At 42.4% G+C, this 26,838-nt stretch overlaps 1 protein-coding gene across 2 annotated transcripts; it reads left to right on the top strand.

Moving 5' to 3' along the window:
- Nucleotides 1–9,038: 9,038 nt before the first annotated feature.
- SELE (selectin E) lies at nucleotides 9,039–25,044 on the top strand. 2 transcript variants are annotated; one of them, XM_081194416.1, is made up of 14 exons: nucleotides 9,039–9,846; nucleotides 10,762–10,863; nucleotides 12,473–12,859; nucleotides 14,369–14,476; nucleotides 14,602–14,787; nucleotides 15,751–15,936; nucleotides 16,074–16,259; nucleotides 17,851–18,036; nucleotides 18,150–18,335; nucleotides 19,313–19,498; nucleotides 20,270–20,380; nucleotides 21,669–21,690; nucleotides 21,809–21,863; nucleotides 22,774–25,044. In XM_081194416.1, the coding sequence occupies exons 2-13, from the start codon at nucleotides 10,827–10,829 to the stop codon at nucleotides 21,852–21,854; spliced, it is 1,827 nt and encodes a 608-aa protein (XP_081050542.1). In that variant the 5' UTR covers nucleotides 9,039–9,846; nucleotides 10,762–10,826; the 3' UTR covers nucleotides 21,855–21,863; nucleotides 22,774–25,044. The 2 variants fall into 2 exon arrangements, with proteins under 2 accessions (XP_081050542.1, XP_081050541.1); XM_081194415.1 differs by having other exon boundaries at nucleotides 9,041–9,846; nucleotides 21,806–21,863.
- Nucleotides 25,045–26,838: the final 1,794 nt, after the last annotated feature.

Here is a 26,838-nt window from a genome sequence, read left to right as displayed (position 1 = left end):
GAAGGGCCATAAACCCATAGGGAAAGTCACCCAAGGGCCAGAGGCACGGTGGGTGGAATTGCAGTGAGAGAGAGAAAGAGGTGGGAGATCCTGAGAAGAGAACAAGGGTGGAAGGTGGTGAGCAGGAGAAAAGGAAGTAAAGTTCACTCATAAACAGGACTGGTCTGGTCATTAATGCTCAAACAGCACAATCTTCTATGGGCCAGTGTGTTTATGGTTTTGGGTGGCCCAAGACTGATGTGCACGGCTTCAGTTCTTGTTTTGTTAGTGTATGACTTAGGTGCCTTATGTCCGAGGATGATGAAACATAAAGCAAAACTTTGAACTGGACACAATGCTACAGCAACCGGAAAATAGTCTTCCAGAAGGAGGGGTATAAGATTTGGGTGGTCCAAAATTTATGCTTCAGTATAGTAATGTGTAGGGATGCGGGTGGCGCTGTGGTGTAAACCACAGAGCCTAGGACTTGCCGATCGGAAGGTTGGCGTTTCGAATCCCCATGACGGGGTGAGCTCCTGTTGCTCGGTCCCAGCTCCTGCCAACCTAGCAGTTCGAAAACACGTCAAAGTGCAAGTAGATAAACAGGTGCAGGTAACCCGTTGAACCCCATTCGTGATGGGGATCGGGGATTGCAATTCTTCCCGCTCTGGGGGGAAAGTAAACGGCGTTTCTGTGCGCTGCTCTGGTTTCACCAGAAGCAGCTTAGTCATACTGGCCACATGACCCGGAAAAACTGTCTGCGGACAAACGGTGGCTCCTTCGGCCAGTAAAGTGAGATGAGCGCTGCAACCCCAGAGTCGTTTGCGACTGGACTTAACTGTTAGGGGTCCTTTACATTTTTTTAGTAATCTGTAAAGAATTACTTCCTTGCTTAGGTTGCTTCTAAACCTCCGGGTTGATGGATAATCTCATAACCTATGACAAAGTGGATAGATGGAGGCATTTCAAATGATAGCTGGCTTTGCACCAATGAATAATTCCCCTCTTCAAGAAAAATTATGAGCAAACCATTTGTGGGCAATTTTATATCTCTGTTGCCCAAGTAGTCTGAAATATATGCGGATATGGGTATGGGAAGTACATCTGGTACCAGAAAGATAAGATGGTTTTAGAAATCAGCATTCCAAGCATGCAAACTGTCTATAGATAGTTAATATTTAGTCACTGGCTTGCATTTCTAGAGGCATTGTTCTTTTGTTCATTACACCCAAGAGACTTCTTATTTGCTCAACAGGACATCTAATGGAACGTTTCTTCAAAGAAAAGGAAGTGCTAATGGCTCATATACGGTTCAGCACTTCAGCTGATTGTTCAGTGACTAAGGGCCAATCTGCAGAGAAACTTCTCAAAGGTGCCCACTTATGGCTCACAAGGCATGTACACACAGAGACACACACAGAGAGAGAGGAGTTGTAAAATTGAATTTCTTCTTTATTTCACTGCCTAAGTGAAATGTGCATTTAAACAGCATTGGTTTTCTTTGCTCTGAGGTCCGAGTGCTTTTTCTACTGAACTGTGTCAGTAGTGTCCCACATGGTGAGCAGGGTGGGAGACATCAAAATGATAATAAAATACATAGCAGGAGAAGGCCAGCCGTTCTCTGACATTTATTTTTCTATGTTCAAAAGATTTGCTTTGTATGGAGGAAAGATCCCCTTAGTGTGCTCTTTTTACTCACAAGAAACAGTCCTCGCTTGAGCCCAAGTATGGTGTGGCAAACAGAGGATTTACTCAAGGGAGAGGTACTTTTGAGGAATCTGGTCGCTCACTGCTGCCACCATCAAGATCTCCCTTCCTTTGAAGTCCAAGAAGCTTCGTTGAGAGCTACAGGGCTGCATTGCACTTTTCAAGCCTGTCAGTCACCACCAGCATTTTTTTTTTAAGATTCCAGACAAATGCAGAGAAATGGTAAGTTACATTAAAAAGAAAAAAGATAACCAAGGAAACTTAAGTAATCCTTGATCTAGATTCTAAAGTTAGTTTCAGTAACTCACATACCAGCAAAACATCCTTCGTTACATCAAGACAGGGAGATATTGCACTTTCCCCAGGCAGTGAACATAGAGAAATAAGTATGTTCAAAACTAGCTACTTTTATGTTTTGTCTTGGGTGGGAAGAGCTGGCATGGGGGAAAGTCAGTCATATAGGATTCTGAACTTTTCCTGTTTTGCACATATGCGGGAGATGGGTGCACTGAAGTCGTTAAGGGCTTTGGATGCTAATAATAGTAGCACCTTGAACTTGGCCCGGTAGCAAACTGAAGAGGGGGTCTCATGTCTGCCAATAATCGTGCCACAGCCTTCTGCACTACCTGCAGTTTTCAGATCGTGCACAAACAAAATAAAAATGTCCCCCCATTTGTGAAGGGAGGGGGGCAGTCACACTGGTTTGTTAGTTTGAAAAAGGTACATCGCGAACACATGAACATAATATGAGGTGCTTATCCTCATATTCCTATTGGCTTGGGCAAGAGGCAGGGGCCACTAACATAACTAAACATCATGGGAAATTTTAAATGTGAGTCCTTTCATCCTAGGGGTTACAACAGCAGAGGCTGCAGCAAAAGGACAAGGAGTACAATAAGGACTTTTTATATTGTAAACCACACTGTGATCTTCAGATGCAGGGCGGTATAGAAATTTAATTAATAATAATAAAGCACATTCCTTAGAATCTGGGGCTGAGAGGACAAGCTTACACTCCCAAAACAAACATTTCTGGCACCAGGGCCCTCTTGGAGCCACACCGTTAGTTGGAGGGGCTCAAAACCTCCAACTATGTATATGGGCTACACAATACCCTAGAACTAACTTTAAGAAAATTAATATAAGAATTTCATTAAATGTATTTGGTTTTATACACCCAAAATCCAGATTCCAATTAATAGGTGTTATTATTGTTAAGAAAAAGGGATGCAAGAGAAAGGTGGGTATAAATGAAAAATAAGTCCGATAGTTTACTTACCTAGATAACCTGTACTACACACTCTTGCAGAGAGATTCAAAATCTTATGTGCAAAATGCATGCATCACCCAATGACAAAGCTGATAAAAAGGATGATTTAAAAAAAAATACATAGGGAAAGGCCCATCTTTTATCTTGTAAGGTCAAAGGAGGAGGGGTTGAGAGGCAGAAGAGAATCCATCAGTCAGATGTAGCCATAGGCCTCGACAGTATCCTTGGAAGTAAACTGGTATGGGGTTGTGTGGAAACGAGATATTAGCACTTTCTCAGCACTTCCCATAAATACATCAGAGGTGGCCTACTTCAACCTGGGGGGAAACTGGGCAGCTCAGATGAGCCATGGGGGAGAATTCCTCTTTACACCTGGTAGACAAGACACATCAAAAGGGAGGAATTCCATCATATGTGTTTGAGCAGAACTTCAATATTTAGAGCACTTCCATATATTTCAAATAGCCCATTGACAACAGTTAAAAAATGATAATCAGGTATTTTTATTTTCAAGCTCTTCTCCACAATGGACAACCTTTGAAAAATCAGTGCCTGGGGGCCAAGTCGTAGTTTGATCCAGTCTGACCAAAACATTACCACATTAGTGCTAAATATATATTTTTGTATAAATCTGACGTACAATTTAAACCTTAAAAATGATGCCTTTACTGGAATCTGCCACAGAAGCAGAGTAAGACTGCTGGCTTAGCATTTACAGTCATAAACGAAGTGCAACTAAATACCCTTTCAAGTGTTTACTGGACCCTTTGCAACACTTACCAATAACTTTGAAGAACTGGGATTCAAACAATGGATTTGTGGCCTTGAGTTTATCTTGAAATGTCATTAAACACATTTTAGACATGTGAATGTAAACTTTGTAAGGAAGTGCAGCATTACACCATTGTCTGCAGCAGTGCAGGTTTATAGCCCTGGTAGCAAAAGATCTCCACTGGTGCCGTTTTTGTCTTTGTTGAGATTTATTTCTGCAGAGTGATGGCCCACTTTTTATAGTGCAGTTGTGTACTGTAGGGTAGAAGTATGAAATGCTGTTCCACAATTTAAAAAACTGTACAGTGTGCAACTTTTGGACCACCCTTTGGAAGTAACATCATGCTGTTTGCAATTGGTGATGAGTCCAGATATGTTTGTCCTGAGCCCTGGATTCCCTCCCTCTATATTTGACACTCTCATTTATTCCTTCCTCTACAGTTCCATTCAGATATTCAGTACTTATTGGTACTGAGCATGTGAAAAAATATGTGGTAAGATGTGCTTTGATGCCCCCTGCATCAAAATACCATTTATGATTTGATTTTACAACACCTGCAGTCCAGTCCTATACAGGTCTGCTCAAAGTTGCATCAAGTTCAATTTGGCTTGCTTACTCCCATTTAGGAAGGGACAGAATGACAGCTTTATGATTGTAATTGTTGTTTCTGTTGAAAAGTAAAATTCTGTCTCGTTGGCCTAAGTTTAGAGTTCTCTTGCATCCACATTTAAACAAAATGTATCAAAGAGAGCTAGCTGCTCGCGATGTGTGAACACATTTCTTCCACTTGCCTCATGTAAACACATTTTGTATTGTTTCAAACCTATTTGAGTAGAGACAACAGAGAGACAAGAAGAAAGTGTGTAGATACAGCACAGGAAGTGACACTTCTTTCAATTCAGTGTGTCTCCAGCCATATCAAAAACATTGTTCTTTCCCTCGAACTGAATGAGGCAGCCTGTATGATTCAAGCACAAAATTCCAAGTTCTGACAATAGAGAGTGCCAGACAGATTGGAGACTTGAGTCAAAGAAACAAAATTTCCCAGCCTCTTGGGGCTGGCAGGATCCAGGGCTTCCTCACTTTCCACTAAACGTAAAACCCGGGCAAGAACAAAAAAGATGTTTCAGCATCTTCTTATTTCCATACCCAAAGGACTTTTTCCTAGTAGAAATGTCGTGCCAAACATAGATTTCAATTCTTCTTTTCTACACACAAAGGAGTCATTTAACTTAATACCAAAAGATTAAAGCAACACTCTCTCATACAAGCACCACAAAACAGGAAACATCTTATGTTGGCTGCTGCCACCTCTTCCCACTTTTCCATTGCTAATCATTTCTACCTTGAAATGGTAAACATTTCTAGTTTCTTTCTCCATGTTTCTGAGCTTTGTTCAGATCAGGAAAAGTTTTGTTTCTGGGTCTTCAGGATATATATTTGAGCCCATACCTAAATCATAAGAAAGAATGACATACTTTTCAGAAAAGTAGGTTTTTCTCCCTACCAAAATGACTTCAACAGTCATTTTAGGAAAAAATGGTATAAATAAAGTCCTAGTAGATCCTTTGGTCTGTGCATACTCCCCCCGCCAAACTTGCCCTTTGATGGTCTCCCTTCTAGGGTTGCCATATCTTGAAGATCACAAAAGAGGGCATCACGAGCCGCTGCCATCCCAGATGGGCATGTTGGCTCCCAAAGGAGAACATCTCTGGGTTTTCCTGGACCTATGACAACTCTACTCCCTTCTCTCCAAAATAACTCACATGTAGGGCTTATATTGTTATGTTGTTATGTTATGTTTTATGTTAGTATGCATGTGTGCAAAATTTTGTCCTCACTCACAGCACCATATTACCCAAGTCCGCCCCTGCTAATACTATATAAAACGATTTCTGCATATGCTTTTTTTTGGTAGAAATATACGTACTATATTTTAAAACAATCACACAGCAATGCTCCTCTAACACTCCTCCCTCAACATGTCCCTACCAAAGACTGAGAGCGACTTTCAAAGAAATATCAGTAGAAAGTCCCTGCTTACAATCTAAGATACACAACACAAAAAGAAAAAGGAATGAAAGAGAGAAGGAAAATATCATAGGGGAGAAAAAGGGTTTAATGGAAAGGATCAAATCTGAACAATAAGATTATTGCTAATAATCTTAATTACCCACTTTCCAGTGAAGCTGGGTAAGCAGCCAAAACAAGCAACTTGGTGGAAGTTTTACAGTGACCTTTTTCCTGATTATCATCAGATGTAAAGTCTTGTTTGGACACTGGACAGGAAAGGTATTTCACAACCAAGAAGCTTACAACCTGGTGGAGTTTCCTTCCTTTCTGGAACTTTACTAATGATGTATTATTCCAGTAAAGTTCCAACATGGCATTTAAAAAACTTCAGTCAATAAAAGTAGGTTTCAGTGTTAGTGATGCCTAGTAGGAAGCTCATAAAATCCAGTAAGGGGAAAATATCAAATCATAATAAAGCGCACATTTCAAATCACAAATGAATTTTCAAATTTGGGGGGGTATGATTGAAAAGGGTTGCATCTTTAAACATGTCAAAGATTATTATGCTACATGATTTCCAATTGCAAACTACAAAGGTATTCCTATAGAAATGATGTCTACCACAGGAACAAACTCCTGGGTCCCTTTGGCCCCCCACCAATAAAATATTTGAGGGGGCTGGGCCTATCCAAAGTTGATGGACATTGTTATTCAAATGGTGTGTCTGTATGTGTGCCACGTCTTGTGATTGATTGTGCAGGGTGGGGTTTATCTGGGCCCCTCTAATACAGGTGTGCAGCCTGGGAGTCATTTTGGGCTCACAGCTGTCCATGGAGGTGCAGGTCAATTCTGTGTCCAGGGCAGCTGTTTATCAGCTCCATCTGGTACGCAGGCTGAGACCCTACCTGCCCGCAGACTGTCTTGCCAGAGTGGTGCATGCTCTAGTTACAGTGGTGCCTCGCAAGACGAAATTAATCCGTTCCGCGAGTCTCTTCGTCTTGCGGTTTTTTCGTCTTGCGAAGCACGGCTATTAGCGGCTTAGCGGCTATTAACGGCTTAGCGGCTATTAACGGCTTAGCGGCTTTAAGAAAAAGGAAACAAACTCGCAAGAACTCGCAAGACGTTTCGTCTTGCGAAGCAAGCCCATAGGGAAATTCGTCTTGTGGAACAACTCAAAAAACGGAAAACTCTTTCGTCTTGCGCGTTTTTCGTCTCGCGAGGCATTCGTCTTGCAAGGTACCACTGTATCTCTCGTTTGGAATACTGCAATGCGCTCTATGTGGGGCTACCTTTGAAGGTGACCGGAAACTACAACTAATCCAGAATGCGGCAGCTAGACTGGGAGTGGCCGCCAAGACCACATAACACCGGTCTTGAAAAACCTACATTGGCTCCCAGTACGTTTCTGAGCACAATTCAAAGTGTTGGTGCTGACCTTTAAAGCCCTAAAAAGCCTCAGCCCAGTATACCTGAAGGAGCATCTCCACCCCCATCGTTTAGCCCAGACACTGAGGTCCAGCTCCAAGGGCCTTCTGGCAGTTCCCTCACTGCGAGAAGCCAGCTTGCAGGGAACCAGACAGAGGGCCTTCTCGGTAGTGGCACCCGCCCTGTGGAACGGCCCCCCACCAGATGTCAAAGAGAGAAACAACTACCTGACTTTTAGAAGACATCTGAAGGCAGTCCTGTTCAGGGAAGCTTTTAATATTTAATAGACGATTGTATTTTAGTATTTTGTTGGAAGCCGCCCAGAGTGGCTGGGGAAACCCAGCCAGATGGGCAGAGTATAAATTTATTATTATTATTATTATTATTATTATTATTATTATTATTATTATTATTATTTCAAGTTGGCACACCGATGCCTGCATTCAGTGTATATAGGGCCCCTTTTCAGGGTCAACCTAAACAGCGTATGCAGACATGATGGTATCTTACATGCAGTTAACTTGCACGTTTTTAACTGCACACGGTTGAAATTGTGCAAGTTAAGTCCAAGCAAGGTGGAGAGCGTAGAAGCTCTTTATACGCTGGGTCTACTTCTGGCACAGAAATGTATTTCAAAATCGCCTCCGTCCTTTCTGGCCAAGGCCCGCTTGGCACTTGCGTACCCTTCGAAGTGCCCCAACTTTCAAGGGACAGTCCTGGAATTACAAAAAGCCATCCTGGCTTCTGATTTGATCCCAGAATGTCCCTATTTCCTCCAGCAGTGCTGCCGCCACCGAACTCGGGGAGGAGGTGATTGTCGTGAGTGATTGTCGTGCCGGCTGTGAGGCAGCATCCCGTTGCCTCTCCATGGCTGCATCCGCTGGCCTTCTCTGTTGGGCGGCTCGTAGCGGCTGCTGGGGGGCAGGCAAGGAGGAGGAGAGGCTGCCACTGCCGAGGCCCAGGGCCGAGGGGCAGGGAGAAGGCCGGGCTCCCCTGGGCGGGAAAAATGGGGAGTGGAGCAGACCACAAGGTGTCTCGGTTTTTTTAAAAAAAAAATGCTTTGTGCGTCTGTGTAATCCTGCCCCTTTCTAAAATCGATTTATTGCTGTATGCTTTTCTTTTTGTAACTGCCAAAAAATATATATCTAAAAATCCAGATTAAGGGATTTTCTCCATGGCCAGGAAAGGAGCGGCAGGGGGCTCGCTTCTGAACATGTAAAAACATTGGCAGTTGCTGAAGTCCTGGGTTATCAGACATTGCCTTATCTATGTAGATAATCGTAGTGGAGGGGGAGTGGAGTCCGGCAGGGCTGTGGCCCCGGGCACATTTTTTTCAGGGGGCTCGCAACCAGGGGCCCCCATGACAGGTTCCCTCGTCGAGGCCGGAACTGCGGGCCTTTGGGGTCTGGCCAAAGCACGCAAGGGAGCTGCCGAGGCAGCTTTCTCACGCAATGGCCCAATGTTGCCAGCCGGCTCCACTTGACCCCGGGGCGGAAGCAGTGGAGAGGGTTGCAGCAGCTGTATTGGGCACGCGAGTGAGCCCTCCCTCCCTCTGCCACTTTCCGAGGCTGGAATTGGACCAGCCAACTGTAATGTGTTGATTTACATTTTCCTTTCTTACAATTTTATAATTGTAAACTGCTTAGAAGCCATTTGGGCATGTAAGTGGTAAAAGGTAAAGGGACCCCTGACCATTAGGTCCAGTCGCAACCGACTCTGGGGTTGCGGCGCTCATCTCGCTTTATTGGCCGAGGGAGCCGGCGTACAGCTTCCGGGTCATGTGGCCAGCATGACTAAGCCGCTTCTGGCGAACCAGAGCAGCGCATGGAAATGCCGTTTACCTTCCCGCCGAAGTGGTACCTATTTATCTACTTGCACTTTGACGTGCTTTCGAACTGCTAGGTTGGCAGGAGCAGGGACCGAGCAACGGGAGCTCACCCCATCGCGGGGATTTGAACCGCCAACCTTCTGATCGGCAAGTCCTAGGCTCTGTGGTTTAACCCACAGCGCCACCCGCGTCCCATTCATGTAAGTGGTATACAAATGTAATAACAACAACAACACAACTCAGCCCAAACCTGAGCAACCTACATAAACCCTTTCCCCTCTGAAACCTATTTATAAAAAAAAGTTTGAAAATTTGGATTTGGAAGAAAATAACACAAAGAACAATTTGTAAATTTGATTCACTGAAATAGCAGATTTTGATTCCACCATGTGAATTTCCCTAGTTAGGAATACAGAACTTGCTTATGAAACAAACACAATTCCATTTGCAGCTACAGCAGCAAAGAAACTTGAATGCCTTTTTTTTTTTTACTGTTAGGACTGATTTCTATGTCCAGGAATTTAAAAAATAGCACAGATGCTCTCCAGTGTTTTGAGAAGGAAGAGGCAGGGAGGCTGTCTGACTAATTTAGAAACACGGATATTCCGGGCAAATCATTTTTTTCCCCCTACCTTGGGAAATTCTCACTCCCCGCCTCCTCAGTAACATTTTGCTGGACACAATATAAAAGACACAGGGCTCATGGCTCACAGTTAAGGATCAGCAAGTGAAAGCTGTAAGACGGGTCTGTGGCCAAAACCTAGAATACTGACCTCACCAAGGACACAGGCTCTACATCAAGGCAGCTACACCAGCATACTTTTGAGAATCAGGATTCTGCAGCTATTGTTGGTAAGTAAGCAAGACTCTGCGTGCATGTTTATGTATTTTTATTGCATATTAATAAACAGATAGTAAGCCACGTATGTATTGTACCATTGCTGAAATGCAAAAATGCATAAGGTGCCGAACTCAAAATGATGATTCTTGCCCATAATGAAACAATACCACTTGGAAAAGAATTCCATGTGTGTGATTTGTCCATTTCTTCTAAGAACCTACATTCAGGTAGGTAGCCGTGTTGGTCTGATGCAGTCGAAATAAAAATAAAAAATTGTCCAGTAGCACCTTATAGACCAACTCAGTTTGTTCTGGTATAAGCATGCACACAAAAGCTTATACAAGAGCAAACCTAGTTGGTCTATAAAGTGCTACTGGACAATTTTTTATTTTTATTTTTATATTTCTAAGAACCTGTTACTGTGTTCATGCGTGCCTGTTTCCAATACCCATTCTGTAATAGTTGTGATTGCCCATTTTCCAGTATTGAGCATTTACTATCCTAACTAAGAAGAGATTAACTGTCAAGTGTTCACCTTCATTGTTAGGTACATTCATTATGTTATTTGTGGTGTAATCCTCCTATGCCCATCTCCTCGGGGCTTAGCCAGATTTCCTTTTGTCCTGCTGCTCTAGGGATTTTCATCTATTCAATTTAAAGCTGAAAAGCAGGTTTTTCCCTGGGAAAGGAGAGGGGCAAGGGGAAAACCACTCAAGCCTGTGTTTTCTGTGTTGAAGTGTGGGCGAGCCCTTAATTCAATAACTATCAAGTAATTATGGATACATAGGATTGTAGTCTCAGAAAAGTACATCAAACCTCACAGCCTAAAACCATGTACCAGTGTTCAACCTCAATATATTTTTCCTCTGCTTTAAAACCCATTCCTTACCATAAATGTGCTGCGCTTCCTTTTTTTCTTTATACAGTAATAATTCTGCAAAGTCAACTCAAGGGAGAGAGGAAAAAAGCTTTATAGTCAGTTCCTGCCATAATGAACGCCCTTTGGTTCCTATCTGCTCTCACCTATGGTAAGTAATGTCTTTCAGAATGGGAAATCCTCTAGAAAAGGGACGGGTGCAGTTCAGCTTTCTGGGAACTCCTTTGGTTTTTAATAGAGCCCCAAATGGAATTGTTTGCAGCCTACAATTATTGGGTGAATTATTCAGCTCACTCTTATTTGGCTGCCTTATTTGCCCAGGCAGGCGCATTATGTGGCCCATGAGAGCAGCAAAATAACCAGACCATACAACGGTGATGGATTGAAATCAGGCCAAATCTTTATTGACAGCAGCAGGCAGGGCAAGGGTTGGCATGCCATTGGGTCCCAGGATTAGTTCATCCTTCCCCCATATTGATGGGAAAGATCCGCCAGGTTTGAACCGCTCCAAACCTGTCCTATGGTAGTCACCCATGTGTTGAACCTTGTCATGGTGTAAGCCAAGCAAGCAAGGTCTCAATGGGTGACCAGGCTGCAGATTCCAACCAGGCAGGTCAATCTTTCCCTTAGTCCCACCCCCTACTATGTTGATCCTGCCCAGTGCCATTTCCACCTTCATATAAACAACGTTCTTCTGCCTATCAAAGGCCACAATTTCACTGAAGGAAAGGTGAAAAAAACCAACCAAGTGCCAATCAGATTGACAGAGAAAAATTCCTTTCTGGCCCTGTCCACCAGTGACCCAAAATTGCTCAGTGAAGGCTCTAACCCTTGCCCAGTATTTTGCTTCAGTCTACGGGCCACATCACCGCCAAGCAAAGGCGTCCTACGCTCATAGGCGCGGAACGGGGCTTAGATGGGAAAAGTCATTTTGCTGTTGCTTGTGTTAGAAAGCTTGCCAATTTAATGAACCAGAGAGCTATTTCCATTTACCTTTTCTCCAGTCCTGCTCTAGAATAATTCAGGAAACTAGAGCACGGGAAGTCAAACAAAATAGTTTAATTTGGTACTGAATAATTGGCTCTTTTAATTGTATTGTAATTTCGTATTGTATTAATGTGGCTTTTATTGGATTTTAATAAAAGGAAATTAATAAAAAAATATTATACGGGGGGGGGGATAATTCAGAAATTGACATTCCTTGTTTGGTTTTTCTTTCCTCTGTAAGTGGCAGTCTTATTCTGCAGACATTTTAAAAAAGTATACTGAAAAGTCAGAAATGGACAGAAATCATATTTTGATTAAAAAAGGAATACAGAGTGTAGCCTCTCCTTGACTTCTCTGACCAGTTGTCCAAAGTCATGTTATTTCTTCTCTTTGTCTTCTCTAGCCTAGAGAGTTCAGGAGACCTTTCCTCCTTGACTGCTCACTGGTTTTCTTGGCACTTATAGGCCAGTCTCCAAGCTCATTTGCTTTCCTCCACCACCCATCTTCATAGCTCTTTACTCCCAAAGGGCCTCAAGCTTCTATTCCTGCATCTCAGGTCCATCACTGAGAATGACATGGTTGTTCACCACTTTTAGAGCCAGGATGCTGCTCCTTCCACCGTTTACCCCTTGATTTGGCCATCTGTCTATTTTGTCTTCTTACTCCAGCATAAACCTTGTTTCTGAACCCTCAAGGCTTGGAGAGCTCTCTGAGCAACATTTTCTAAAAAAATAGACATACATAGCAACTTGATGACGTGTTCTTTTTTCCAGGACTTTTGTTGCTTAAGGAAAGCACCTGCTGGACATATCATTATTCACTTGAAAGCATGAATTATATAGATGCTGAGAAATGGTGTAAAACCCACTTTACCCACCTGGTTGCGATTCAAAATAAGGAGGAAAACGAGTACTTAAACAAAGAGATCCCTTATAATGGATCGTACTACTGGATTGGGATCAGAAAAATTGGCAATGTGTGGAGGTGGGTGGGAACGAACAAGGCATTGACTGAAGAAGCTAAAAACTGGGCAAAAGGTGAACCAAACAACAAAGGGAAAAATCAGGACTGCGTGGAAATTTACATCAACCGAATACAAGATGCAGGAAAGTGGAATGATGAACGTTGCAGCAATAAGAAAAGGGCTTTGTGCTATACAGGTATGGGATGGGATCCTTCTGACTAATATATTTGCCTCTAAAACAGCTAGAAACTTGTTTGGCAGATCCTACTGGCTTCTGTGCAAGAGAGCATCTTCTTGTATTGTGTGGCATGCAGACTGCTGAATGTTCAGGGATCATCCACACTTTTTAAAATTTACTTCACTTGTTCCGTGCCCTGATTGCATGGGTCTGAGTGGTTTCCTGCTTGTCCCGTTCTTTCTAGGCTCAGGTCCAAGAGGTTTTCCATTTGCATCACTGCTTTCCCCAGGAAAACGCACTTTACAGCTGAATTGGAGTAAACGTCAGTCGCTGGGAAACCCAGCTGATATTTGCTCTGATTCAACGATAAAGAGGGAAGAACCCTAAATAGTCACAGGCTTGCACCACAGTTCCACTGTTCTCTATTCAGTCTATTCACTCTTCAATATCAGCACTATAATAATACTACCTGCCTATGGGGTGTAAATGTAATATGGGTTAGGGACAGAATGTCAGTAAATGCCTTTTGATCATCAGCGGAGTCTTTCAGTTTGTTTGTTTATCAATAAACTAATAAACCGATAAAGTGATAAAAAATAATAGTATGTTTCTTGCTCCAACTGTTGCTGGTGTCTGTAAGCCTGAGATGACTTCAAGAGGGCCAGTTAGTTAAGCTGTCCATTTTACTCATTTGCACAGAGTTTGCAAGGGGGTTGTGCAAAGTCAGTTGTTCCTTGTTCTGATTTGTTCACAAGGAGGTCTTAACTAAGGTTACCAGATTTCCCCGTTTCCCGGGGACAGTCCCCGGATTTTCAAATCAGTCCCCATACAAAATCCATTGAAGGTGAAAAGTGTCCCTGGATTCATTGAAAAAAATCTGGTAACCTTAGTCTTAACAGCTGTTAATCCCACACAGCTGTTAATCCCCTTATCGCAAAAAGCATGATGTCTATTTTTATCGGGTGGTGGGAGCAGGTTTGCTGCACAAGAGCATATACATCCACCTCAATTTTGGATATAGCCATCTGATTTTGCCGGTGTGTGATTGAATCCCATTTGCAAAACAGCAACAGTGTGGAAGTGGCCTAAGCTGGGAAAATAAGCACAGGACAACTGTGCCGATGACACCTTGTGATAGCCAAGTGATATGCAGTGGTGCAGTGCTCTATAGTGAAACCATATCAAAGACTGGTGAAAATAAAACTTTTGCATAAAAGGAAGATAATGGAGAACCCTCCAATAACTCCAAATTGTGGATTTCTCTGTTCTTTGCTGCCTTGTGGAACATGTTCCCCCTTGGACCCACAGAGCAGAAAAAGATGGGCAGCACCCAAAGGGCATGAGGCCAAGAAAAAGGATGTGAAACCTGAGGATGTGGCCTACATATGATGTGATATTAAACTCAAAGTGGTTTAATGCATCAATGTCTTCAGGGCTAAGAGCCTGTTCCACTCACTTGTTGTAATAGTTCATTTAAAGCATGTTACATATGATGGGGTGATTTATAGCCTGTTAATTGTCTTGCAGCCTCCTGTAATCCGCATTCCTGCAGCGGCCATGGCAAATGTGTGGAGACCATTAATAATTACACCTGCCAGTGCGATTCAGGATTCTACGGGCGCAATTGTGAACATGGTAGGATTAATCGTATAGTTCTTTTTCAAACTGGACAATTCATCTCTAACCCTGTAGCTTTAATGCACGTTGCTTGAAACAACGGCCTTGCCTAACTCCTTGCTTGTTGTGTTCCTTCTCTGTAGTAATTACCTGTGACACACTGAAAAAACCAGATCATGGTACCTTGGAATGCAGCCACCCAGTGAAGGATTTTAGCTACAACTCGTCTTGTCATGTTCAATGCACCGAAGGCTACAGATCCACTGGACTGGAACCCGTATTGTGCACCGATTCTGGAAACTGGTCTGCACCCACCCCTTTGTGTAAAGGTCAGTGAACTGAGCGAGTCCTAAATGAATGAAAACTAATGCAGAACCTCTTAGCTTAACCCTAGAAGTGATGAGGAAAGTGAGTCTTCATTAGCCATACAGCATCAAAATCTTTGCTGTGTTGGCAAAGGACATTGTTTTGTGCTAGATTCTGTGGGAGTTGTGACAATACAGTCATACCTTGGATCCCAAACCCCTTGGTACTCAGACGTTTTGGCCCACAAAACCCAGAAGTGAGTGTTCCAGTTTGCGAACTTTCTTTGGAACCCAAATGTCCGACAAGGCTTCCACAGCTTCTGATTGGCTGCAGGAGCTTCCTGCAGCCAATCAGAAGCTGTGCTTTGGTTTCTGAACATTTTGGAAGTCGAACGGACTTCTGGAACAGATTCTGTTCGACTTCCAAGGTACAACCCAATAGGATAGCCCAAACCACCTTCAAATCCCAATTTCTCTTTCTCTGGGGGGTGTTCCCTGAGGCAGTCAAAATGGCACCACCCATACTTAAGAGGTGAGGAATCAGGTAGGCTTGGGAGAGCCCTAAGGTTTGCAGCAGTACAAACAAAAGAAAACAACCCACATTTTAAAAAATTAAGGGAATACACTTCCCCAAAACCAGCCCAGAGTACGTTCAAAAGCCACAGAACAATGACTTGGTGTAGGAAGGGAAGAAATGCAAGCAGTGAAGATGGAATGGAGTATCTGAAAACTGTGTGGGTGGGTGTGTTTTTGTAATGGAGCAACCTAGAAAAGTGCTTGGCCAGCTAGAAACCCTGAACAGGAGCACTCCACACGGCAACAATTTGTTTCAGGTCCCACTTTTAAATTTGTAATAGTCATCAAACTGGAAAAAAATTGTCACGTCTTTGGTAGTTAGGTGAGGAATCCATGTTTGGCTTCAGGTACCGTGTATCTTATGGATTGGCGAACAAAGACAAACCTAAAGCATTTTGATTGCATTTCTAGTTGCGGAATGCCATGCGCTCCAGACACCTGCTCACGGGTTCCTCAACTGCTCCCACCCCTCTGGGAATTTTGCCTGGAATTCGTCATGTGAGTTTGGCTGTAAAGATGGCTTCGCCTTGAGTGGCTCCAGCAGGCTGCAGTGTCAGGCATCTGGAGAGTGGGACGGACAACAGCCAGCCTGTGAAGGTACTAGTTTTGTTCCATTGCCTTGCTTACCTTCACACATCTCATTATATTTCTCTGTGCGCACACCCTACCCCCCCCCCGGCACTCTCCTGTAATGTATCTGGATTAACCAAAGTCACGATCTGTGTCTGTTTCAGCGGTGAAATGTGAAGCGGTACCTCTGCCTGAAAATGGCTCTGTGAGTTGCTCCCGTGTGGACACAGAACTGACCTACAACTCAACCTGTGATTTCGTGTGTGAGCAGGGCTACACCTTAAGAGGATCGCCTCAAATTCAGTGTTCATCTGAGGGACACTGGTCACAGCCAATCCCTGCATGTGAAGGTAAGATTTCCTATCCACGGGAAAGAAAATGTTCTGGAAAATCTGCAGTTATGATTTTTATCCCATTGGTTTAAATTGAGCTGAATCCCACTCATCTCTCTAACTTGTTAATCTGTTAAAATGGTTTGTAATGAAAGCTTTCAACACATCTCTGGAAATACCGTATGTTTTGCTCTGTAAGACGCACCAGACCATAAGACGCACCTAGTTTTTGGAGGAGGAAAACAAGAAAAAATATTCTGAATCTCAGAAGCCAGAACAACAAGAGGGATCGCTGCGCAGCAAAAGCAGCGATCCCTTGTGCTGTTCTGGCTTCTGGGATAGCTGCGCAGCCTGCATCCGCTCCATAAGACGCACACACATTTCCCCTTACTTTTTAGGAGGGAAAAAGTGGGTCTTATAGAGCAAAAAATACGGTAGTTGTTTTGAAAGAGCTGGAAACAGGCTGGCTGCCCTGCTTCTGTTCCTACTAACTGATTCTGGCCCCTGGTGTTTTCAAAAACCAAATCAGAAAAAGAAAGAAAGCGTTGTGAACCACTGTTCCTTTACGCTTCTTTCAAATAGCAGTCATGGGAGGGGCAATCCAGATCAGAACCACAAGGTGAGGCTTTTTTACCATTTTGCCAATGGGTAAAGGAGCCTTCCTCCCCAAAGCTGCTATTTGTCCCAGGTCAGAAGTCCCACTTACACATCTAAAGGCTTATCAAGACTTTCTACTGCTACATTTTAGCTCTAACTATTATAAAAACAGGTATTGCCTTTCACGTGGCAAGATATATTCAAGCATGGAAGTGTTAATGTGTAGTTCAGCCCAAAGAAACATGGGAATACAGTGGTACCTCAGGTTAAGTACTTAATTCATTCCAGAGGTCCGTTCTTAACCTGAAACTGTTCTTAACCTGAAGCACCACTTTAGCTAATGGGGCCTCCTGCTGCTGCCGCGCCGCCGGAGCCCGATTTCTGTTCTTATCCTGAAGCAAAGTTCTTAACCTGAAGCACTATTTCTGGGTTAGCGGAGTGTGTAACCTGAAGCGTATGTAACCCAAGGTACCACTGTATGTTTTCCCATAGCATGCAGGCCCTTCACACCCCCTGCCCATAGTAGTGACGACTGACCCTTCATTAATGTAACCTTACAATCAGTGGCGTAGCGTGGGTTGTCAGCACCCGGGGCAAGGGAAGTAATTTGCGCCCCCTAACCCGTGGATTTGTGCCCCCTAACCCATGGATTTGCGCCCCCTAACCCGTGGATTTGTGCCCCCTAACCCATGGATTTGCACCCTCTAACCCTAACCCCCAGATGTTGCGCCCAGTGCAGCCGGCCCCCCCTGCACCCCCCACGCTACGCCACTGCTTACAATTATGAGCTCCCCCGCCCAACTGAATTTCAGAGTGAGGGAATCTTGCTTCTCTCTAGCATCTTGCCTCTAATGGTAGAGTCTAACACTTTGAAACCTTCAAGCCTCCCAGTCCATTCACCTGCAGCTCCCTTTCCCATCGTCAGAAAGCCTAAGCCCATCTCGTCGCCAGGTGTATTTTTTCTTGTTACCCCCAAGACAGAACTAATGCAGATGAATATGTCATTTAACAGCTGTGGAGTGTAGTGAACTGAAACCTCCGGCTCATGGCTTCTTGAACTGCTCTCACGCTTCTGGGAATTTTTCCTGGAATTCAACTTGCAAGTTTGCTTGTGCCGAAGGGTTTGCTCTGAGAGGGTCCAGTGAGCTCCAGTGCGGTGCCTATGGAGAATGGGATGGACAAAAACCAGAGTGTGAAGGTACTATCTCATTTGGGCCGTTGCCTTTGTCTGCATTACAGGATTATTTTTTTCTTATTTCTGGTGTCCCTGTGACATGCAAACTAACCCTAAGTTTCAACGGTCTCTTACAGCAGTGAAATGCGAGGTGGTACAGCAGCCCGAAAGGGGCTTTGTGAACTGCTCCCACCTGGACACAGATCCAAGCTACAAGTCAGTCTGCGAATTTAGTTGTGAGGAGGGCTACACCTTGAGAGGATCATCCAAAATTCAATGCACATCCAAGGGACGCTGGTCAGAGCCAATTCCTGTTTGTGAAGGTGAGACTTAAGCCCATCTCAGCACATTTCCAAATCAGTTTGCAGATACTTTGAAATAAAAAGCCCTCAGGAAAATTCACCAGCATTGTAGTATGCATATCTCCTAACGTACACATTTTTGTGTACAATTGTGCACAATATATACAAGAACTAATACAGTGGTACCTCGGGTTACATACGCTTCAGGTTACAGACTCCGCTAACCCAGAAATATTACCTCGGGTTAAGAACTTTGCTTCAGGATGAGAACAGAAATCGTGCAGCAGCGGCAGCTGTAGGCCCCATTAGCTAAAGTGGTGCTTCAGATTAAGAACAGTTTCAGGTTAAGAACGGACCTCCAGAACGAATTAAGTTCTTAACCCAAGGTACCACGGTATATGCAAGAGCCAATAAATGCACAGATATTTTCACTAATAAATGTTTTTATCAATATTTTTTTGATAGGAGAATTGAATCACAAAATATAGAGGAGGGGAAATTTTGAAGGATAGCTTTGTTTCAGTTTGTGTCTTGTTTTGGGAAATGCAAATGATGTAGGATTGCATTTAAATCAGAACCAAACCAAATTTCTCCCCTGTCTGTAGTAGAGTTGTATCTCAGGCCTATTATTTATTTTGCTATATTGATAGTCTGCTCTTTAATTATATGCCAAGTGGCTAGTTCATACAAGTAGCAAGATGAGCAGGCAATCCTCTTTCTAGACTACACTACTTTAGTTTGCTGTTACATGAAAAATAGATCAATGTTCACAGAAACTTGCAGTTTACTAAACTTGAGTGGAATCTGCACACATATAAAAAAAAGCTGTGAAAATGCTTTTTATAAAAACATTTTGGAAAATGTATTGAATTTGCCATAGCTCGCTGTCACTATCTAGTGACACATTTGTATATTGAACTGTAAAACCCACTTAAAACGTTTTATTCGCAGCTGTATAGCTGAGTCCTTAGGTTAATATCTGCATCATTGTATTTCAGCAATACAGTGTGAAATACTGACACCCCCTGAGAACGGCTTCTTGACTTGTTCGGACCCTGAGAGACATTTTGTCTACGGCACAATTTGCGAGGTCAGCTGTGCAGAGGGATGGGTGCTGAATGGTTCCCACAGACTCCATTGCTTGGCTGCAGGAAACTGGACGTCAAGTCTTCCCACATGTGGAGGTATCCACTCATCTCATTGCTATCCTTTCTTGTAGTGCCAGCGGTGTAGAAGAGACCTTTGAGTGATCTTGAAAATCAGGGTGGGAAAAGGAAGCATTTTTAGAAACACATAATGGAGGGTCTAGGGACGCGGGTGGCGCTGTGGGTTAAACCACAGAGCCTAGGACTTGCCGAACACAAGGTCAGCGGTTCAAATCCCCGCGACAGGGTGAGCTCCCATTGCTCGGTCCCTGCTCCTGCCAACCTAGCAGTTCGAAAGCACGTCAAGTGCAAGTAGATAAATAGGTACTGCTCCGGCGGGAAGGTAAACGGCGTTTCCGTGCACTGCTCTGGTTTGCCAGAAGTGGCTTAGTCATGCTGGCCACATGACCCGGAAGCTGTACGCCGGCTCCCTTGGCCAATAAAGTGAGATGAGCGCTGCAACCCCAGAGTCGGTCACGACTGGACCTAATGGTCAGGGGTCCCTTTACCTTTACCTTTTAATGGAGTGTCTCTTCTGATGTAGCTCTCTGAAGATGGTTGGATAGGGGAAACGCTTATATGAATTATGGGAGATAAGGAACCAGTCGTAAACAGGAGTTTATCCACGAGGGGGAATCCTGGTAACATGGTCCCAGGCAAAGTGCTGCTATGGAGGAACCAAGGAGAGATTACAGAGGAACAGAAGTGCTGATATGAGGCCTCCTGTGCTATAAGCTCTGACAGCTATAAAGTATTATAATAATAGCGATTTACTACTGATTTCATTCAAACTCCTTTTTCCAACTTCAGCTCCTTTAGCATCTTCAAGAAATGTGACAATTGCAGCCACAGTCACTTCGGCCTCGTTGCTTTCAATAGGATCGTTCCTTATTTGGCTCATGAAGCGTTTTCGGAGGAAAGGTGAGATATTTCCCTCATCTGTTTGTTACCAAGCTACACCTAGGACTCAAGTGCACAGTTTTAAATGCGTAGCAAAGTGCAATATGTGACACCAGATGGCGACAGTGAGCTATGGCAAATTCAATATCATTTCAAAAACAATTTTTTTTAAAGCACTTTCACAGTGTTTTTATATGTGTGTGTAGATTCCACCCTAGTTGCACTTAAAGCGTTGAGGCAGAAATACAGAGTATCATAGAATCACAAAACTGTAAAGTTGGAAAAGACCCTGAAGGTCATCTAGTTCAACACCCCCCCCCCATGCAAGAATCTCAACTAAAGGCATTAACACTTACCTGAATCAGAGGTTGCGGGTCTCTCCTACGACACCCATGAAAGGTCTCAGTTAATATTCCCTCAATAATTCACACTGCACAAGAGGCAGGTTGCTCTTTCTGCTCAGTACTTGTTTGCACTCACACAGAGCCTAGGACTTGCTGATCAGAAGGTCGGCGGTTCGAATCCCCAAGACGAGGTGAGCTCCCGTTGCTCAGTCCCAGCTCCTGCCAACCTAGCAGTTCGAAAGCACGTCAAAGTGCAAGTAGATAAATAGGTACCGCTCCGGCGGGAAGGTAAACGGCGTTTCTGTGTGCTGCTCTGGTTCGCCAGAAGCGGCTTAGTCATGCTGGCCACATGACCCGGAAGCTGTACGCCGGCTCCCTCGGCCAATAAAGCAAGATGAGTGCTGCAACCCCAGAGTCGGTCACGGCTGGACGTAATGGTCAGGGGTCCCTTTACCTTTACCTTTAGGCATCCTTGTATTAAACACTCTTCCTTAAACTTGCCCACATTTCATGGGGTGCCAGGAGTGGATACCCTCCGTTCTATTCTGAACAGAGGAGAGGTGCAAAAAGTGTGATGTAAGCAATGTGATGGCAGATGTAGGGACCAGTTTTCCCCATTGATGGGGATGGGGCCTGGTAGTGGGGCAGGCTGCATAATATTGACGTCCTCTCCGTTTCTGTGACTGGTGCCTTACAGCACTTTCTCAGAATTCCACATGTGTTCACTGACCCAAAAAGTCTGGCAACCCCCGATTCACACAGAATTCCACATATAGCCCTAGTGTGTAAAAGAGTGCAAGAGGCCAGGTCGAATGTGTCCATCTTAGTACAGCTAAGAAAGTGGAATATTAGCAAAATAACGTGGAGCCAGCTCCTGGGAATGTGGAACATTTTCCCTAGGTACTTGTGTATGGAATTGCAGCCTTGGTGTCCAAATATTAATACTTCCTCTTCTTCTTTTGCAGCGAAGAAATTTTCTCCTGCCAGGTACGTTGCGTTTCAAAACTTATGTGGAAAATTCAAAGTAATATTTTGTTGACATAGCACTGTTTTATGGCAGACTGATTTATTAATACATGCATTTTTAATTTGTGTTTCGCAGCAGTTGCTACAGCGTGAATTCTGAAGCTACTTTTGGTCACCTGATTTAATTCACTCAGGTAAGCCATGAGAAAGTTCATTTGGAAAAGACATATAAAGCTGAGAGCAAGGGTCTTTTAATTTTTTTTATTTTAAATCTTTTTTTTTTTTTTGATTTTTAAGTTTTTACAGATTAGTCACTAATTTAAGCAAATTAAATTAAGACAAATTTAACATTTTTCCAAATCTGACTTCTCGCACACCTTCCTAGATGTGTCAACGGTTCTCCTGAGTGCTGCATCATATTCCCCAATTAATTCTAGTTTAACTTCAAACACTACAGATAACCTTACATTACAATATACTTGCGTTTTTGACTTAATTCCTTTTCAGGCAACTATCCAATCAATTCCTGCACATGTATTAAATTAACATTTCCAGTTTCAACAAGTGAGGTCACTTATCAGATTGTCAATCCCTACTAAATCATTGATTAATATTAATGAACATAGAATAAAACTTCCTCTCCAGCCCTCTGTGTGTTTAGAAATATAGCAATCTTCTTATTGCTCAGCTCCTTTGCCCAACATTGGATGTAGTCTGTATTCTCTCTCTCTCTCTCTCTCTCTCTCTCTCTCTCTCTCTCTCTCTCTCTTTAAGATAGGAACCCCAAGGTAGATCATCTCACTCAGTATATTTTCCCACCAGTGACATCATAGCAACCAGCCCATGATATCCAGGGATGCTAACCACATTCTCCTAGATGATTCAAGTTCTTGTTTCAGCCTCTTCCCCTGATCCGAGCCCCTTGGCCACAGATGTATTTGTAATAAGAATTTGTGGTTGCGATCCTTATCCACACTTATTTGGGAGCAAGCGCCACTGATTTTCAGTGGGACGGAAAGGTGTAAATATGCATAGGATTGTACGGTGTACAAGGTTTTTCCTGAATGCACCTCTTTTAAATTGCAAACCTTGTTATTTTTGTAGGATTTCAAGCTGTCTTCTCTGGAGTATGTGAGGAAGGAGAATGAAGAATGGCCATAAGTCAGGCGTCAGAAGTTATTGTGTTTTATCAATAAGAACAGCCTGAGCTAAACATTTGCTTTCTTCAAGAAAATATGGCAGTGCCAGTGTCCATCAGGCTTCTCAGAGCATGGACAAAGATCAAACATGGTGCCTCTGGTGGAGAGATCTGTCATCCTGGAACTGAAGAGAAGGTACCACAGTAACCTGAGAAAAATCTTCCTGCTACACCAAGGTCATCTGCCACCTACTGGACATCTCGATTGATGAAGCTGCGTCAGATGAGGAAGAGCACTGAATAGTCAGTGTGGAAGATATTTGAGCAGCTAGTTCCCTTTCATTTCAATGAGTCTAGCAGGGAGAAATTTTCTGGTGGATAATTACCCACATTTCGTGGGATAAAATAATTATTTGTATAATGCTTAAAGTTCAAATGCAGTAGTGGAAAAATTCACATTCCGCTTCTTAACTTTTAAATGCATATGTTGAAATCCTCACCCAGAATTTTGCATTTTATTGCCATACAAAATAGTTGATCTATGCCAAAGTCCAAATATATATATATGAAAAGACGACTGTTTTGATTTTAAATTCTGCTTGGAGATGGGTTTTAGATTTGCACCTTTGAAAAGGAAACATTTTGTTTCACATCCTAAAAGTGTTTTTTGAAACCCAGACTTCAAGTTCTTATAGTCACAGATATTTGCCGAAAAATAAATGTGGATGAGTTTCACCTCTTCCTCCTGGTGTGGAAGATATTATTTTGTTTTAAGTGTGCTCTATTTATTTATTTATATTTATTAAACTTATTAGTTGCTTGTAGCCTGAAGATCTCCAAGTGACTTACAGCAATATTTATATATATATATATTATCTAGCTAGCACTGAAATTAATTTTAGGATAGTAGCACCTGTTTAATTTCTTAAATGCTGACTTTGAAACATTTATCAAAGCTACCGTAACCTTAATTCAGTTATAACAATGTAGATTTTTTTCCTTTTTGGCTGCTATGTTTTACAGAGCGTTTTCACTATCTTTGTGAAAGCAATAGTGTGATTAAATCCAAAGCGTTAGAAATTTTTCATCCCTATGGGATTTAGTACTGTAATTTCAATTATATTGATTATATTTATTGCTTGGGCATTTTCATTTCAGGACAAAAAAAAAGATTATCTAAAGAAAAAAGTAGTAAAATTAATTATATTTACTAAAAATCCTCCTAATAAATAGCAAAGCTAAAAAATGTTGAAACAAATGGAAGCATATTTTCCTTATTGTGGCTTATATCCACAGTCTTGGAATACCTCGATTTTACTTAATTTGTTCCAATTCAATATTGTTTAAATAGTTTATATTCTTGTATATCAGGCCAACAGCCCAAAGGGTGCAGATGGTTACGTCCATCCCCAGAAATTCTGTCACTTCTTAATTCTGAATTTTCCTTTGAAGAGTTAAGTTACATATTTTAAATTAGGGGGGGGGGGTTGGGGGGGATGTTTCGATACTATCAAATACAGTTAAAAGGCACTGCTAATTTCTGAAAGTGATGCCCATGTCCTGTCCTGGGCTTGCCTGATCTTATTTTCCTCTATAAACATTCCATTATATTCAGTCGTTCAGAATGAATATATCAGTCGCATCTAAGGAATACTTTAAACTACCTTATAACAGCACCTGCACAAAGCTCTCTACTAGAAATGATACCCTGTTATATATGAAGTACAAAAATATACAAAATCTGAGCACCTGAAATGTAGAGACTGAAAATTTAACAGTTATTTGGTATATGTTCAGACATTTGGGGTATAATTTCAGTAGCCTGTTGATGGGTAGCTTCCAGTAAGATCCTGGCAGTAACCCTAAGCATGTTTCCCTTAAAATCAGTGACACAATGTACTGTATTCCCTAGTAAACATGGTTAAATCTAGCTTCCTGGGCATCCAAATCTTTAAATCCTGATCTAAGCATAGACCATGAATGAGTGAGTGAGATTGTCTACCAAGCAATGTGTTTCAGATCAGGGTATTAGTATTTACCCCTTCAAACAGTGGCTTGGGGTTTCCTTATATTTCAAATCCCCCCTAGAAGCACACAAATAGTTTAAATCTAAAACATGATAAAATATGGTATGTATTTAATTTATTCAAAGTTATGTATTTAATTTGGCCGTTGCCAGAAGTTTATTGTGCTTTTTTGTTTACGTGCATTCCCAATAAAACAGTTCTGAATTCAAAGCCTGTTGAAACTTTGCATTATTAAGTCTGAACTGCCTGAGTCTGAACTCACAACTTTCGTCTGCCTGGATTATGATCTTGTTTTGCTCATCTGCCACAAGGGCGCAGTTCACAGAGGGAGAGCTCTCCTGCCACCACAGAGCTTCCATGGAATGAAACTCTTGCAGAGATTGTTCCCTTGACATATTAAGAGTGAGAAAACACAGTGACCGGCAGATGGTGCCATCTGCACAGGACTCTGTGTCTGACGGATGGAGAGGGTGCTTCAGTCATGGTAGAGCTGAACACCCCAAATTCTCTCTTTTTTTAAAAAAAATAATTTTTTTGGAATGATTTTATGTTACAAAACACATTACAACCATACTACCAAACATTCCATAGAAAGCACACATGTGTACAGACACACACACAAAAATGAAAATAATGAAAGTAAATATTTCCCCCTTTTATCTTACAAAATATTTTCTTCAATTTTGACTTCCTGTCAAGTCCCTTCGCATATGTTTTATCTTACAATCGAATGCACACAAAACAATAAACCTTTCTATATAACTTTTCCAATACATTCTGAAAACATAATAAATCCTTAATTGTTATCCACCTCCTTTTACTTCCTTTGTCACTCAAATGCTAGCATGGAGTCAAAACTATTATTGTATTTTTGAACATAATCTTCTATAAGCATCTCATTTTCCCGCAAATTTTTGCTTTGAGTTTCCTCTGAGTTTGCTAGTCAGCTGAGCCATCTCCACCAATTCCTGTAATTTGCTTTGCCAATCTCTTAAAAGCACCTTACCATGCTCACAGTCCTAGGAGTGAATTACTTCCTTTTTTTTTTGCTAAAGAGCTGCCTTCACTTTTTGGGGGGGAGTAAATAATTTTTATTAATTTTCAATTCCAAAAATCTAATATGCGCATATTATATTAACACCAAATAGCAATAACAGTTCAAATATAAATCAATTACATAGCCAACTATAAATTTTCTGTGGCTTCCCACGTGCTGTACTTCAAGGTCTTATTCCCTTTCATTCTGCCTCTAGACCATCGCTCAAACCAAATAAAATCCATTCTTGATAAAAACCCTTATACCACAGCTACAATGATTAACTTCAATTCACATTAACACATATACAGTGGTACCTCAGGTTAAGTACTTAATTCGTTCTGGAGGTCTGTTCTTAACCTGAAACTGTTCTTAACCTGAAGCACCACTTTAGCTAATGGAGCCTCCCGCTGCTGCTGTGCCGCCGGAGCACGATTTCTGTTCTGAAGCAAAGTTCTTAACCTGAAACATTATTAAGTTCTTAACCTGAAGCATTATTTTTGAGTTAGTGGAGTCTGTAACCTGAAACGTCTGTAACCTGAAGCGTATGTAACCTGAGGTACCACTGTAGTAATTTGCAAATTCGCAAGTGAAGTTCTTCCTGTGTGAGGTTTTAATTTCCATCAATTGTTCCTTTAACTCTTTATCAAATATTATGTCCATATTAGTTATTCCTGATCCCTTTGTGCCTTACAGCTTTGTTGACTCAAAGTTACTCTGGAGAGATCTCTCTCTTTGTTCTCAACTCTTCTGATTGCAGCTGAAAAATTCCACCTTCGCTCTTGACTGTGCACCAGTCACACACAGGCCAGCAGCCCCTTCCTCAGTTGATCCACACACGTCAGGTATGAAAGGGTATCATTGTCGTCTCTGATCATCAAATGACTGACCTGATGGCCAGGGAGGGAAGTTCATATCAGAGCATTGCCAAAATTGGCAGGGTCTTAACAGGGAGCAAGGACGCAGGT

This window comes from Podarcis bocagei (genome assembly GCF_964188305.1).
Source record: "Podarcis bocagei genome assembly, chromosome: 5".
NCBI lineage: Eukaryota > Metazoa > Chordata > Lepidosauria > Squamata > Lacertidae > Podarcis > Podarcis bocagei.
This window is presented reverse-complemented; position numbering and strand designations above follow the sequence as displayed.